The sequence below is a fragment of the Leucoraja erinacea genome, chromosome 8 (assembly GCF_028641065.1).
Source record: "Leucoraja erinacea ecotype New England chromosome 8, Leri_hhj_1, whole genome shotgun sequence".
Classification (NCBI taxonomy): Eukaryota; Metazoa; Chordata; class Chondrichthyes; order Rajiformes; family Rajidae; genus Leucoraja; species Leucoraja erinaceus.
Window position 1 is genome coordinate 33287387 of NC_073384.1, and position 16056 is coordinate 33303442.

Below are 16056 nucleotides of genomic sequence, written 5' to 3' on the forward strand. Positions count from 1 at the left end.
AGAACAAAGAGGGAAGAGACAGAGACTTTAAGATTTTGCCTTCCACCACAGTGAGGAGGTGTTTGGTGAACTCACTGTGGTGGATGTTAAATTTGTGTTGATGGTGTGTTTTTGTCATTTTTTATTATATGTATGACTGCAGGGAAACAAAATTTTGTTCAGACCGAAAGGTCTGAATGACAATAAACAAGTCTAATCTAATCTATTGCAGCCATCTTTTGCTCATGCTTATTGTGGGGGCTAGTCCCCTTCAGTTTATTCTTCAGCATATAAAAGTCATGGTCAATTGGGTTCAGATCGGGTAATTGACTTGGCTACTCAAGAATTGACCATTTTTTAGCTTTGAAAAACTCCTTTGTTGCTCTAGCAGTATGTTTGGGATCATTGTGTTTAAGAAGGAACTGCAGATGCTGGAAAATCGAAGGTACACAAAAATGCTGGAGAAACTCAGCGGGTGCAGCAGCATCTATGGAGCGAAGGAAATAGGCAACATTTCGGGCCGAAACACTTCTTCAGATCACTGTCTTGCTGTAGAATGAACCACTGGCCCAATGAGTTTTGAGGCATTTGTTTGAACCTAAGTAGATAGGATGTGTGTCTCTCCACTTCAGAATTCATTATGCTACCAGCAGTTGTATCATCAATGAAGATAAGTGAACCAGTACCAACAGCAGCCATACATGTCCAGGCCATAACACCTCCACCACCGTATTTCACAGATGAGGTGGTATGCTTTGGATCTTGGGCAGTTCCTTCTCTCCTCCATACTTTGCTCTTGCCATCACTATGATATATGGTAATCTTCGTCTCATCTGTCCACAAGACCTTTTTCCAGAACTGCGGTTGCTCTTGGCCATCCTATTTTTGCAGCTAACCAGCGGTTTGCATCTTGCAGTGTAGCCTATGTATTTCTGTTCATGAAGTTTTCTGCGGACTGTGATCATTGATAAATCAACACATGACTCCTGAAGAGTGTTTCTGATCTGTCGGAAAGGTATTTGTTTTTTTGTTTTTTTTCCCTTTATTATAGAGAATTCTTCTGTCATCAGCTGTGGAGGTCTTCCTTGGCCTGTCAGTTCCTTTGTGATTAGTAAGCTCACCAGTGCTCTCTTTCTTCTTAATGATGTTGCAAACAGTTGATTTTGGTAAGCCTAAGGTTTGGCTGATGTCTCTAACAGTTTTATTCTTGTTTCTCAGTCGCATAATGGCTTCTTTGACTTTCATCAGCACAACTTTGGTCCTCATGTTGATAAACAGCAATACAACGTTTTCAAGGGTGATGGAAAGGCTGGAGGAAAGACTGGGTGCTGAGAGCTCTCTTATACCTGCCTTAAGGAGGCATTTAAACACACCTGAAGAATTACAAACGCCTGTGAACCCATGTATCCCAAACATTATGGTGCCCTGACATGGAGAGGACTATGTATAAACACAGCTGTAACTTCAACATGATGAAACCAAAATGTATAAAAATACCCACTGATAAAATATCACTTTAACCACGGGTGATGTTTTTATATTACAAATCTCAAATTGTGGAGTACAGAGGCAAATAAATAAATGATATGTCTTTGTCCCAAACATTATTGAGGGCCCATTACAGGAAGGATGCGGAGGCTGTGGAGCTGGTGCGGAGCAAAGGTCTTAGTGCGGAAGTAGTTAACCGGGACGTTGCCTAGATTAGGCGCAAATAGTTGGATAAACTTGCGTGCCGGAGTTTTTTTCTCGGAACAGCAGAGGTTGAGGGGAGACCTGATAGAAGTTCATAAATTATGAGGCATAGATGGGGAAAGACAGTCAGAACCTTTTTTTCCCCAGGGTGGAAATATCCAAGACTAGAGGGCATAGTTTTAAGATGAGAGAAGCCAAAGTTGTGCGGGGCAACTTCTTTCCCACAGAGGGTGGCGAGCGCTGTCGGGGGTAGAGAAGGCAGATAGGACAGTGGCTTCTTAAAATATATGGCTTATGTGCAGGCAAAGGAGTTTTACTTGGCATGGAGGCTGTGGGCCGAAGGGCCTGTTCGGGCACTGTGTGATGTTGTTCGGGTTCGCTTGCAGGGACAGAACTGCCCTGCCCTGCCCAGCCCAGCGTTGGGAGGCGGCGTTTGAAGCTGGGGAGTGGCGAGGAAGTGGGCGGCGATACAGGGCCGGGCACGGAGCCCAGTCTCAGTCGGCAGCGCAGGCAGGAAGGAAGGAGTGAGACAAACTGCGACAGCGAAAGCACAGCCATGGTGAGTCCGGCCCCGGCTACCCCCGCCCGGGGCAGAGAGGAGGGGAAAGTCGGGAGTCTCGCAGGGGGAGAGGAGAGAGGGGAGGAGGGGGTCCCGGAGAGGAGGGGTCGTGGTGGGGGGGGGGGGGGGGGGGGGGTGGTTTCTGGAGAAGAGCGAGGGCCCCGGGGAGAGGCGAGGGTTCCCGCAAGCCTGGCGACAGCGTCCCGCACCGAACCCGTCCGATCGCGCTCCGGATCCCGGGATATGGCACTCAGCAACTCCGCCGAAGTGGCGGCCGGGGCCGGGGGTGGGGAGACGGGGCCCCGGGGGAGTGGGGGGACCCGGGGGAGTGGGGGGAGACGGGGCCGGGGGAGGGGGAGGGGGGGGAGACGGGGAGGGGGAGGGGGAACGGGGCCGGGGCCGGGGGGGGGGAGGGGGGTGGGGGAGACGGGGGGTGGGGGGGAGGGGGGGACGGGGCCGGGGGTGGGAGACACACGGTGGCCGGGGGGTGGGGGGCGGGGGGGGGGGGGGGGGGGGGGGGGGGGGGGGGGGTTGTGTCCCCGTCCCGGGCTCCGCTCACAACTCCGGATCCCGGGCGAGCGTGGACGCGGCACCCGTGGGTTTGGGGTGTGTGTGGGGGGGGGGAGCGGTTGTGCCGGGTGTCTGTGAGTGCATATGTGGGAGTGTTTTTGTGACTGCGTGTCTGTGAGAGGCCGTGCGTGCTTGTGTCTGAGTGTGTGCGTGTGTCTACGAGTGTGTGCGTGTGTATCTGACTGTGAGGACAGTCTCCGCCCCCCTCCCCCACACTGCCAGGTGTGGTTTTACCTGTCCGACCATGTGTGACTCACCTCACTGCTGACACAAGGAACTGTAGATGCTGTAACCTTGAGGTTGGGGTGGGGTGGGGGAGTGCTGGAGGTACTCAGCGGGCCCCAGAGTTATACAGCTCATAAACAAGCCCTTCGGCCCAACTTGCCTATGCAGACCAAGATGTCCCATCAACACTAGTCCCATCTGTCCACGTTTGACCAATTTCCCTCTAAACCTTTCCTATTCGTGTGCCTGTCAAATGTCTTTTAAATATTGTTCTAGTACCTGCCTCAACTACCTCCTCTGGCAGCTCGTTCCATATACCCCCCACCCCCTGTGTGAAAAAGTTGCCTCTCATATTTATTTTAAATCTTTCCCTTCTCACTTAAAAACCTATGTCCTCCGGTTCTCAATTCCCCTACTCTGGGTAAATGACTGCAATCACCCTATCCATTCCCCTCATGATGATATTTACTGTTGAAATGTTGAGCAAAACACAAAGTGCTGGAGGAACTCGGTGGGTCAGACAGCATCTGTGGAGGGAATGGACTGAGGGAGTTTTCAAAGCTTCCTATCCACATCCAAAGATCTTGGAGGGGGAGAGGTGGGGGAACAGGGGGGTTTAAGTAACCGTCTGAAATTACCCTCGGGTATGGGTGAGTGGCAGAAACCGGAGACCAGTTGAGATGTGGATGATGTGCAGGCAGAGGAAATTATTTTAACTTGTCATTATGAAAGACCTCTCTATGCTCTCCAGAGATGCTGCCTGTCCCGCTGAGTTACTCCGGCACATTGTGTTAACCAGCATCATCTGCACCTAACTGGGCATCATAGACATTGTGGGCTGAAGCACTAGTTCATCTCTATGGCTCTGCCCCCCCTCCCCCCCTGTGTTCTGCAGGTAAATAATGGATCCGTCCACCCCTTAAGGCCAGAGGAATGTTATTGCAGTGAAAATGGAAACTCCCACAATGTCAGCTGCCTGCTTGTGGGAAGAATTGTTTTCATTCTCCTCGCCCCCCTCCTCCCTCTCCTCCCCCCCCCCCCTCCTACCCCCCCCCCCCCCCCTCTCCTCCCCCCTCACTCCCACCCCCTCGCCCACCCTCCCCCCCCCCCTCCCCCCCTCCTCTTCCTTCTCCCCCTCCTCCCCCCTCCCCCCCCCCCCCCCCCCCCCCCGGGCGCACCACCGCCCCACTCCCTCTCCCCCCCTCCCCCCCCCCCCCCCTCCTCCCCCTCCCCCCTCCCCCCCTTCTCCCCACCCTCCCCCTCCTCCCCCTCTCCCTCCCCTCCCCCCCCCCCTCCCCCTCTCTCTCTTCTCTCCCTCCCTCTCTCTCTCCCTCCCTCCCTCTCTCCCCTTCTTTTTCTCTCTACTCTCTCTCTCTCTCCCTCCCTCATTCTTTCCCCCCCTCTCTCTCTCCTCTCTCCTCTCCTCCCCTTCTCTCTCTCTCTCTCTCCCCCCCCTCTCCTCCCTCTCCTCTCCCCCCCCCTCTCCCCTCCCCACCCCCCCCCCCCCCCCCCCCCCCCCTCCCCCCCTCCCCTCCCCCCCCCTCTCTCTCCCCTCCCCCCTCTCCCCTCTCCCCTCTCACCTCCCCCTCCCACCCCCTCTCCCCTCCACCCTCTCCTCTCCTCCCACCCCATCTCCACCTACTTCTTCCCCTCCCCTCCCCCTCTCTCCGCCCCTCCCCTCCCCCTCCCCACACACTCTCCTCGCTTCCCCCCGCAACTCTCTCCCATCTCCCCCTCCCTCCCCCACCCTCCTCGCCTTCCCACCTCCCCCTCTCCCCTCCTCCCCTCTCCTCTCCCCCTCCTCCCCTCTCCTCCCTCCCCCCCCCCCCCCCCCCCCCCTCTCCCCTCCCCCCCCTCTCCCTCCCCCCCTCTCCTCTCCCTCCCCCCATCCCCCCCCTCTCCTCTCTCCCTTCCCCCCCTCTCCTCTCCTCCCATCTCTGCCCCTCTCCTCTCCTCTCTTCTCCTCTCCTTCCCTCTCCTCTCCTTCCCCCCCCTCTCCTCTCCTTCCCCCCCCTCCCCTCTCCTTCCTTCCCCCCCCTCCCTCTCCTTCCCCCCCCCCCCTCTCCTTCCCCCCCCCCCCCCCTACCCCCCCCTCTCTTATTCTTAAACTGTGGCCCCTGGTTCTGGACTCCCCAACATCGGGAACATGTTTCCTGCCTCTAGCTTGGCCAAACCCTTAACAATCTTATATGTTTCAATGAGGATCCCTTTCATCCTTCTAAACTCCAGAGTGTACAAGCCCAGCTGCTCCAATCTCTCAGCATATGACAGTCCCGCCATCCTGGGAATTATTCTTGTAAGCCTACGCTGCACTCCCTCAATAGCAAGAATGTCCTCCCTCAAATTAGGGGACCAAAACTGCATAAAACTCCAGATGTGGTCTCACTAGGGCCCTGTACAACTGCAGAAGGACCTCTTTGCTCCTATATTCAATTCCTCTTGTTATAAAGGCCAACATGCCATTCGCTTTCTTCATTGCCTGCTGTACCTGCTTACTTTCATAGACTGATGTACAAAGACCCCCAGATCCCGTTGTACTTCCCCATTTCCCAACTTGATGCCATTTAGATAGTAATCTGCCTTCCTGTTTTTGCTACCAAAGTGGTTAACCTCACATTTATCCGCATTATACTTCGTCTGCCATGCATCTGCCCACTCCCCCAACCTGTCCAAGTTACCCTGCATTCTCATAGCATCCTCCTCGCAGTTCACACTGCCACCCAACTTGATGTCATCTGCAAATTTGCTAAAGTTACTTTAAATCCTTTCCTTCAAATCATTGATGCATATTGTAAATAGCTGCGGTCCCAGCACCGAACCTTGCGGTACCCCACTAGTCACTGCCTGCCATTCCGAAAGGGACCCGTTGATCCCTACTCTTTGTTTCCTGTCTGTCAAACACTTCTCTATCCATGTCAGCACTCTACCCCCAATACCGTATGCCCTAATTCTGCCCACTAATCTCCTATGTGGGACCTTATCAAATGCTTTCTGAAAGTCCAGGTACATTACATCCACTGGCTCTCCATTGTCCATTTTCCTAGTTACATCTTCAAAAAATTCCAGAAGATTAGTCAAGCATGATTTCCCCTTCGTAAATCCATGCTGACTCGGACCGATCCTGTTACTGCTAACCAAATGTTCGGCTATCTCACCTTTTATAATTGACTCCAGCATCTTCCCCGCCTAACTGGTCTATAATTCCCTATTTTCTCTCTCCCGCCTTTCTTAAAAAGTGGGATAACATTAGCTACCCTCCAATCCACAGGAACCGATCCTGAGTCTATAGAACATTGGAAAATTATCACCAATGCATCCACGATTTCTAGAGCCACTTCCTTAAGTACCCTGGGATGCAGACCATCAGGCCCTGGGGATTTATCAGCCTTCAGTCCCATCAGTCTATCCAACACCATTTCCTGCCTAATGTGGATTTCCTTCAGTTCCTCTGTCACCCCACATCCTCTGGCCACTACTATATCAGGAAGATTGTTTGTGTCCTCAGTGAAGACGGATCCAAAGTACCTGTTCAACTCGTCTGCCATTTCCTTGTTCCCCATTACAAGTTCACCTTTTTCGGTCTTCAAGGGTCCAACTTTGGTCTTCTAATTTTTTCCTCTTCACATACCTAAAGAAGCTTTTACTATCCTCCTTTATATTCTTGGCTAGCTCACCTTCGTTCTTCATCTTTTCTTCCCGTATGGTCTTAGTGGTTATCTTCTGTTGCTCTTTAAACATTACCCAATCCTCTTTGTTCACACTCATCTTTGCTACTTTGTACTTCTTCACTTTAATTTTTATACCGTCCCTGACGTCCCTTGTCAGCCATGTCCCATTCTCCCCTTGGAATCTTTCTTCCTCCTAGGAATAAACTGATCCTGCACCTTCTGTATTATTCCTAGGAACACCTGCCATTGGCTAAGCTTTTCCCATTGAGAGTAGGGAAGATTCAAACAAGAGAACATGATTTTGAGAATTAAGGGACAGAAGTTTATGGGTAACATGAGAGGGAACTTCTTTACTCAGAGAGTGGTAGCTCTGTGGAATGAGCTTCCAGTGGAAGTGGTGGAGGCAGGTTTGATTTTATAATTTAAAAATAAATTGGATAGGTATATGGACGGGAAAGGAATGGAGGGTTATGGTCTGAGTGCAGGTAGATGGGACTAGGGGAAAATAAGTGTTCGGCACGGACTAGAAGGGCCTGTTTTCGTGCTGTAATTGTTATATGGTTATATAACATGGACGTAGGCCCTTTGGCCCACTGAGTCCATGCTTACCATCGATCACCCGTTCACAATAATTCTATCTTATAGACAAAATGATATTTGATGAAATAACAACTAGTTCAGATGTTCTGTCAGCTCCCTCAATCAATGCAGAAATTACCACTTTCTCATCCACCTAACACAATCCCCAGAGGGCCCATTAACCTACAATGCCATGTATCTTTGGGGTCTGGGAGGAACTGGGGAAAAGCATCACTTGTTTAGGTTTGTTAATGTCATGTCATGCCGGGGTATAGTGTAAAGCTTAGGTCTGCATGCTATACAATCAGATCAGATAATCAGATTATCTACATCGGCAAGGCCAAGCGCAGGCTCTGCAATCGTTTCGCTGAACACCTCCGCTCAGTCGGCATTAACCAAGCTGATATCCTGGTGGCTAAACACTCCCCCTCCCATTCTCAATCTGACCTTTCTGTCCTGGGTCTCCTCCATTGTCAGAGTGAGGCCCAGCGCAAATTGGAGGAACAGCACCTCATATATCATTTGTAGACAAAAATGCTGGAGAAACTCGGCAGGTGAGGCAGCATCTATGGAGCATCTATGGAGCGAAGGAGTAGGTGACGTTTCGGGTCGAGACTCCTCTTGTGGGGGGTGCGGGGAGAAGAAAGGAAGAGGTGGAGGCTGTAGGCTGTGGGAGAGCTGCGGAGGGGAGGAGAGGGGAGGGTGGGTAGTTTACACCCCAGCGGTAGGAACATTGACTTCTCTAACTTCAGGTAGCCCCTGCTTTCTCTCTCCAACCCTTCCCAGTTCTCCCACCTGTCCTACTATCTCCGCCTAGATTCTTTCTTTCTCCCGCCCCCTCCCCCTCCCCCTTCCCTGGCATTAGTCTGAAGAAGGGTCTCGACCTGAAACGTCGGCAATTCCTTCTCTCCATAGATGCTGCCTCACCCTCTGAGTTACTCCAGCATTTTGTTTCTACCTTCGATTTAACCAGCGTCTGCAGTTCTTTCTTAAACAGATAATACTTACATGGAATCAGTCAAGTAAAACTCAAGCACAATTGATATAGTGAACGGGAACCAGCATCTGCAGTTATTTGTGTTAAAGTGGCTGTTATTTTTATTTTGGCAGGATGCAGGAATCGGGCTCAGCGACGATGCCATTAAGATGTTCAGTGAGATGAAGATTCACAAGAAAGGTCATACTAAAAGAAAGTTTATCCGCTTGTGCATGAACGAGAAAGAGGATGCATTGGTGGTGGATGACACATGCCAGCAACAAAGCTCCATGGACGCATATCAGCAATTCTTAGCCATCTTTCCGGACAACAAATGCTGCCATGTGATTTATGATATCACTTTCAACACCAAGGATTCTGTCAACAAGAATGAACTGGTTTTATTCGGATGGTACGTTCTTCAGTATATATTGGTATTGTTTTTTTCTTGTCACTTGTACTTAGGTGACGCAGCGGTAGAGTTGCTACATCACAGTGCCAGAGATTCGGGTTTGATCCTGACCCTGGCTGCTGTCTGTGTGTCGTACACTCTAAATATGTACAAATTGCAGGTTAATTTGCGTTGCTAAAGTTGTAGGACAGTGTTAGTGTGTGGGGTGATCGCCCATTGCAGTGACTTCTCAGCAATCAGACAGCATCCGTGAGTAGTGGATGTACTTGCTGCGATGGCCACTGGGCGACCTGGCCGATAGAGTCGCTGCCGCACGGTGCCAGAGTCGCAGGTTTGATCCTGACCGTGGCCGCTGTACGCGTGTCCTCACTGTGACTGCGTGGGTTTTCTCTAAACAGGCTAAAGCTTGAGGTGCTTTTCACATGTTGTTAACCAGTAAATTATAATGTTGTCATATCTGCTCAGAATCCAAATTGCGAGGATTTTTCTTAAGACCACTCTTTAGGCAGATGGAGTCTCGGGGAGAAAATAAAAGGTGACAAAAGGGTGTCGGACATGGAGAGGAGTGAAATGTAAGGAAGGGTGGGCAGGGATGGGGGCGAGGAAAGAAGTGGAATAAGAGGGACTTGGGAGTGGGGAGGAGGGAAAGGGAGCAGGGTGACTGGATGGTGGGATAAATGGGTGTACTAGGGAGGGGGAAGGAGTAGGGTCCACTTGTAGACATATGGGTCGTTCAGGGTGAAGCACTGGGAAGTTAACAGTCATAGTTTAGTTTATTGTCATGTGCTGCTACAGTGAAAAGCGATTGTTGCATACTGCCCAGTCAGCAAAAAGACTGCATGATTACAATTGAGCCATCAACGATGTACAGATGTCGGATAAACAGAATAACGTTCAAGTGCAAGAAGTCCAGTAAAGTCAGATTAAAGATAGTCTGAAGGTCTCCAATGAGGTAGATGATAGCTGAGGGCCGCCCTCTAGTTGTTGACAGGACCGTTCAGTTGAAGAATCTGTCCCTGAATCTGGAGGTGTGCGTCTTCACACTTCTGTACCTCTTGCCTGACTGGTGAGGGGGTTTACCAGTTAAGAGAGTAGAACATAGTTAGAATAAGAAATGCTGCTGTTGTAGTGGAGGTTTAAAAGAGTGGAGCGATTGTAATTAATATTTAACCCCCCCCGACCCTCTGTTCCCTGTCTTGAAATTAAAGTAAAACCAACTATTGAATTTTCCAGGTGCCCGGATAGTGCACCAACAAAGGAAAAGATACAGTTCACATCATCAGTAAACACGGTCAAGAATAAGCTAAGTGAGTCTTTATTCTCTTCTGCAAACGTGCTACTGAATTTCCCTCTGGGACAAAATGCCCTGCTGTGTTGCGTTGATGGAAGCATGCCTCCAATTTGTTGGTTTGCAATAAAACAGAATTTTGCGCTTGTGGTTTACTTGCAAGAAGGTTTCAAACTGGGCACACAGGCACATCACAGGCTCCTTCATGTGTACAACCTCTGTCATAGACTCGTACAGCACAGAAACAGGCCCTTTGGCTTAACCCATCCATGCTGACCAAGATGCCCCCATCTACTCTAGTCCCACCTGCCTGCGTTGACCCATATACCTCTCAACCTTTACTGTCCACGTCCCTATCCAAATCTATATTACTAAAAGTCTGATCTTGACCACTTCCTGTTGTTCTGTATATTGATATTAGAAAAAAACACTGCCATTTACGGCTGCGATTTTTGGCCATCTTACTCGGAGTCCCCCTCCGCTGCGCAGGACAAGAGCATTTTTCCCATCGATGCAAAATAAAAGAGTTATTAGTGTTTTAAAAATGTTGAGATTCTCTCCTGAAGGCCACGCCCCTTCCGGAGGGACTATAAAACCCGGAAGTGTTGAGTGCCTCAGTCAGTCTCTGCAAGATGGGGGAGCAACAGGGTAATGTCTCTCAGTCTGAGCTGTGAATAACCCTGAACACATGTGGTTTGAAAATATAGTTTGGAAATGCTAAAGCTGTGTTGCCTTTGATTTGGAAATGCTAAAGCTGTGTTGCCTAATTAAAGTTGCCTTGCCTGATTGAAAAGTTGGTTTGAGAATGCCTTACCTAATTGACGAGTTGGTTTGAGAATGCTAAAGTTGCCTTGCCTAATTGAAAAGTTCGATTGAGAATGATAAATTTGCCTTGCCTAATTGAAAAGTTGGTTTGAGAATGATAAATTTGCCTTGCCTAATTGAAAAGTTGGTTTGAGAATGCGAAAGTTGCCTTGCCATCTATATAATTAAAAGTCTAATCTTAACCACTTCCTGTTTGTGCTGTATATTGATTTTAGGAAAAACTATCATGTACGACTGTGATTTTTGGCCATCTTAGTCCCCCTCCACTCATCAGGTGCTGAGGATTTTTCCCATAGATGAAAAATAAGAGATTAGTGTTTAAAAAATGTTGAGATTCGCTCTCCTGTCAATCATGCCATGATGGCCACGCCCCTTTGGGTGGGGGAGGGACTATAAAACCCAGAAGTGTGGGCGTGGCTCAGTCTCTGCAAGATGGAGGAGGGAGAGGTCACGACTCGCTGGGGGACCAGCCCTCCCGAGTGATGCTGGGACCCTACGAGTCCCACTTAGTCTTAGTCACCTACCTCCTCTGGCTGCTCGTTCCATATACCCTGTGGGAAAAAGTTGCTCATTGGATTCCTCTTAAATCTTTCCCCTCTCACTTAAACCTATGTGGCCCGATTCTTGAGCAGAGTGTTGAAGTAACTCAACAGGCAAGGCAGCATCTCTGAAGTACGTAGGTAGGTGATGTTTCTGGTTGGGATCCTGCCCAAGATTCCAGAATCTGCAGTTCCTTGCAACTGTCATTACTTTAGAGATACAATGTTGAAATGGGCCCTTAGGCCCACCGAGTCTGCGACGACCTCCACTAGTTCTATCCTGCCCACTAAGGACACTGTACAGTGGCCAATTAACCTACAAAAGCGCAAGTCTTTGAGATGTGGGAGGAAACCGGAGCACCCGGAGGAAATCCACGCAATCCCAGGGAGAATGTGCAAACTCTCCACAGGCAGCACCGGAGGTCAGGGTCAAACCCTGGTCTCTTGGCACTGAGGCAGTGGCTCCACCCGCTGCAACCACTATGCCACCCCATATTTATGCACAGCTCCGTTCTTCCGGGTGGACTTGCTACTGAACCTGTGCGGAGAAAGCCCAATGGACTTTTAGTCCTTCGCCTTAACCACTGCACTATGAGGGACCACCTCTGGCTGTTGTTCCCCCCCACTCTGGATAAAAGACTATTTACCTTCACCTTATCTATTCTCTCCCGGGAAAGGCAGGAGGGGTTGATTAACACAAGATGAGCACAAATGTGCAGCTTACCATTGTAAACTTGATGTCTTCACAGGTTTGAAATTAGTTCAGTGTAATGCCAAGGACGAACTATCAATAGATTGTTTAGCGGACGCGCTTGGGTCAGATGTGACTGAAGTGGAGGGAATGCCAGTGTGATATTGTAACGCCTGGCAGTGTGCACAGCTTCCTCGCCGTCCTGTAACGTGGCTTTATACATCTGTGCCCAATGCCACTTCAATCTACTTTTGAATCTTCAACATTCCAACTCGTTACTTTGTATTCTTTTCCAGTAAAAATGAAATTCTTTATCTGAGTGCTTTTTCTTAGAGTGGGGTTTGTTTTAATTAATATGCAGTGATATCTGGTATTAATGACGTCAAATCTTTAGGAAGTACTTGTCATCCTCAGCAATTTCAATGCTTTGTTTCAAATTTTGGAAATAATTGCAAATTTAACAACCTAATTAAAATAAGTAAAGGCAATGTTTTAAGTTCCCGCAAAGTGTACTATCTATTACTAGGTTCAGAAACTTGATAATCTCCATCTTTTCTACTTTTTAATTAAAAGATTTCTAATAATGTTTGGCACGGTCTTTATAGTTGACAAATAAAGTTGTAATCTCAAATAATAAATTGGCACAAAATAACCAAAGACTCCACTGCGCTGGTTTGTTCCCAATCCTTGTCTTTGCCAAAGGGTTTGTGAGGTAATTGGTGCATGGGGTAGAGGTGGTAGGGAGAATGTGGGAACAATGGGGAAAATACAAGGGAAAATGACTGGGATGATGGGATTGAGAGTCGGGCGGGCAAAGGTGAAGAAGGCGTGAGGCACCATATTGTTAGGGAGGGTATTGAGTACCGCACTAGTACTATCCTACACACTAGGGACAATTTACAATTTTACTGACCAATGCTACAGGCTAACAAACCTGTACATCTTTGGAGTGTGGGAGGAAACCGGAACACCCAGGGAAAACTCGCAAGTCACGGGGAGCCACCAAGAGTCAGGATCGAACCCAGGGCTCTGGTGCTAATATCGTTGCCCCAACTGTGCCACCGGGTGGCGCCAAACGATGGCAGCCTCGCCAACAGTCTGTCTCATCCTTTTGTAGTTTTCAGACTGTTAAGTGTACGTTTCAGTGTATCTTTAGTTTACTATTATGTGGGGGGGGGAACATAATATCTTTCCCCAATGGAGATGCAACTTTTTCTGTACCATATCTCTGTCCGTACTGCGGCCTAACATCATGGAGCTGGTGGTCCCTTTGTCAGGGATCAACTTCGGGAGCTCCAATCACAGTAGCATCGACCGCCGTAGCGGGAGCTTCGATCGCCCTCCTTCAGATGGATTGACTGCCCCGACCATGTGAGAAATGGAGGGAAAAAAAAATATGTTATTGCCTTCCATCACAATGCACTGTGGTGGATGTCTATGTTAGTTTTTATGTAGTTGTGTGTCTTGTTGCTTTTTTGGTGTGACTATGGCAAATCAAACTCTATGTTTTTACATACTTGGCTAAAAAATTAATTACAATACAGTTGTACAAGTCATTGGTGAGATCTCACTTGCCTCCATTGCTATGGGGCATTGAAGGGATGAGTGGAAGTCGTGATGCAATTCTGTAGGACTTTGATCAGGTCACATTTGGAGCATCGTGTGCAGTTCAGGTTGCCCCATTGCAGGAAAGATAAAGAGGCTTTGCTTTGGCCACAGAGGAGGTTTACTTGAATGTTGCCTGGATCTCCCTCCCCTCCCCCTACTTTTATCCCACTCTTATCCTCATCAAGGACGAGTCTCGCCATCAGGCCAGAGGTATAGAAGTGTGAAAACACATACCGTACTTCCAGATTCGGGTACAGTTCCTTCCCAGCTCTTATCAGGCAACTCTACCATCCTGTTAACAACTAGATAGTTATCCTAAGCTACTATCTACCTCATTGGAGACCCGCAGACTAACTTCAATTGGACTTTACCTTGCAATAAATGTTATTCCCTTTATCCCGTATCTGAACACTGTGGATTGCTTCATTGTAATCATGTATAGTCTTTCCGCTGACTGGTTCGCATGCAACAAAAAGCTTTTTACTACCTCAATACACATGACAATAAACTAAACTTCAACTTCTCTTCGTTTAAGAAGGAACTGCAGATGCTGGAAAATAGAAGGTAGACAAAAATGCTGGAGAAACTCGGCAGGCGAGGCAGCATCTATGGAGTGAAGGAAATAGGCAATGTTTTTCGGGCCGAAAGGGTTTGAAGAAGGGTTTTGGCCCAAAACATTGCCTATTTCCTTCGCTCCATAGATCCTGCCGCACCCGCTGAGTTTCTCCAGCATTTTTGTCTACCTTCAACTTCTCTTCCCTGTGCCCCATGTAAATGCTTACCCATTTGTAAGGAGTATCAGGGGGTCTTATCTCCACACCTTTAAATTCGGCTGCGGGAGGCGCCCCTGGGGCACAAAGGTGTTGGCACCATTTTCAATGTCCCAGCCGCAGATGGTTTTGAAGGCTTGTTGCGCCCGTCACCTCAATGCCAGTTGTTCCACAAACCATCGTTTCCTCTCCTCGCTCGGCCTCCTTCAGCCGGGCCTGCTGCTTGCCTGGGTTTGGCAGCCTTCCGGAAGCTTCTCCCTATCTACGCCTCTCATAATTCCTCAACTTTCTGGCTAGCAGACCGCAATCGGTGAGGATAGGGGACAAATCATTCTCTACGATAATCCTCAACACTGGTACTCCGCAAGGATTTGTTCTCAGCCCCCTTTCTTTACTCCTTGTACACCCAGGACTGTGCAGCCATGTACAAATCTAATTCAATTTATAAATTTGCAGACGACAACACCATTGTGTGCCGGATATCAAATAATGATGACACGGAGGACAGGAAAGAGAATGAGAAACATGTGACCTGGTTGTAGATCAGTGCATGTTCCCTTAACCATAGTGACCTCCCCACTACTAACCACTCCCCATTGTCTCCAGTATAATTGTAGTGTCCCCACCTCTAGTTCGCTCTCTAGCTCCAGTGATGACCACGGACAGCTACAGCTTAGTGTAAAGTCTCAGTTGAATAAAGAGTTACAGTAAAATTCGTGTCATGTCCCACTCCTGTCGTCGACCTGACACGTTGGTTTTCGACACGGACATTGTCCATCGCTGGACCGTGTTCCAGTGCGATTTCGAACACTACATCGCTATTGCCCATCCTGATGACACTCCTGCTGTGCAGACTCACCTGCTCCTCAACCTCGCGGGACCTGCAGCTATGGATCAATATGCATCGTTCCATTTCGCCGCCGGTGAGGACCGTCACGACCCGGTATGTCTCATGGCTAAGTTCACTGCCCTCTGTGATATCCCCACCAATAACATTATAGAACGCTTTAAATTCTTCCAGAGGCAGCAGTTGCCAGGCGAGCATATCGACGCTTATATTGCCGCTTTGCATCACCTGGCTCGGCGCTGCCGCCTTGAGACAATCACCACAGAAGAATTAATTAGGGACGTCCTCGTTCATGGTCTCCGCAACGAAAGACTGCGTGAGCAGCTCCTCGTGAAACCCGATCTGACCCTGCGGGATGCAATGTATGCTGCCCGCATGTCCTCCGCCGTTGGTTCCGTGTCCCGCCCGGCTCCCCAGGACATTAACTTTACCGGTCCAGCCGGTCGCCAGACTACACGACGAAACCCCGCGGCTTTCCCCATAAAGGTCGCCACCTCAACTGCCCCGCGCCGTTGCCCTAACTGTCATTTTACAGCGCATCCCTCAAACGTTTGCCCCGCACAGGGCAAGACTTGTCTTTCCTGTGGCAAACTCAACCATTTTTCTGCCGCCTGTCGTTCCCGTGGGAAGCCAGTCCCTGCTCCGAGAAGGAGTCTAAACAACCTCGCCGATCTAAACAACCTTGCACTCCCTGATAGCGCTCTGCTTTCCCAGTACGAGCTGGAGGAGCTCCCAGACTCTGATGCAGTCTCCTCCCATGAAGATCCAACTATTTTTTCACTTTTGGGTGCACCTGCTCTGATTACAGATCCCTCTGTGCATGTTACT

The 16056-nt window shown here is 49.3% G+C and overlaps 1 protein-coding gene across 1 annotated transcript; it reads left to right on the forward strand.

Annotated features, from left to right (window-relative positions):
- The first annotated feature begins 1943 nt into the window (after window positions 1–1943).
- On the forward strand, window positions 1944–12660 carry LOC129699521 (uncharacterized). Its single transcript, XM_055639393.1, is given in 6 exon segments — window positions 1944–2066; window positions 2068–2117; window positions 2119–2230; window positions 8383–8660; window positions 9894–9967; window positions 12062–12660. Coding segments are annotated over 6 exon segments (726 nt in total). The 5' UTR covers window positions 1944–1958; the 3' UTR covers window positions 12166–12660.
- The last annotated feature ends 3396 nt before the right edge of the window (window positions 12661–16056 follow it).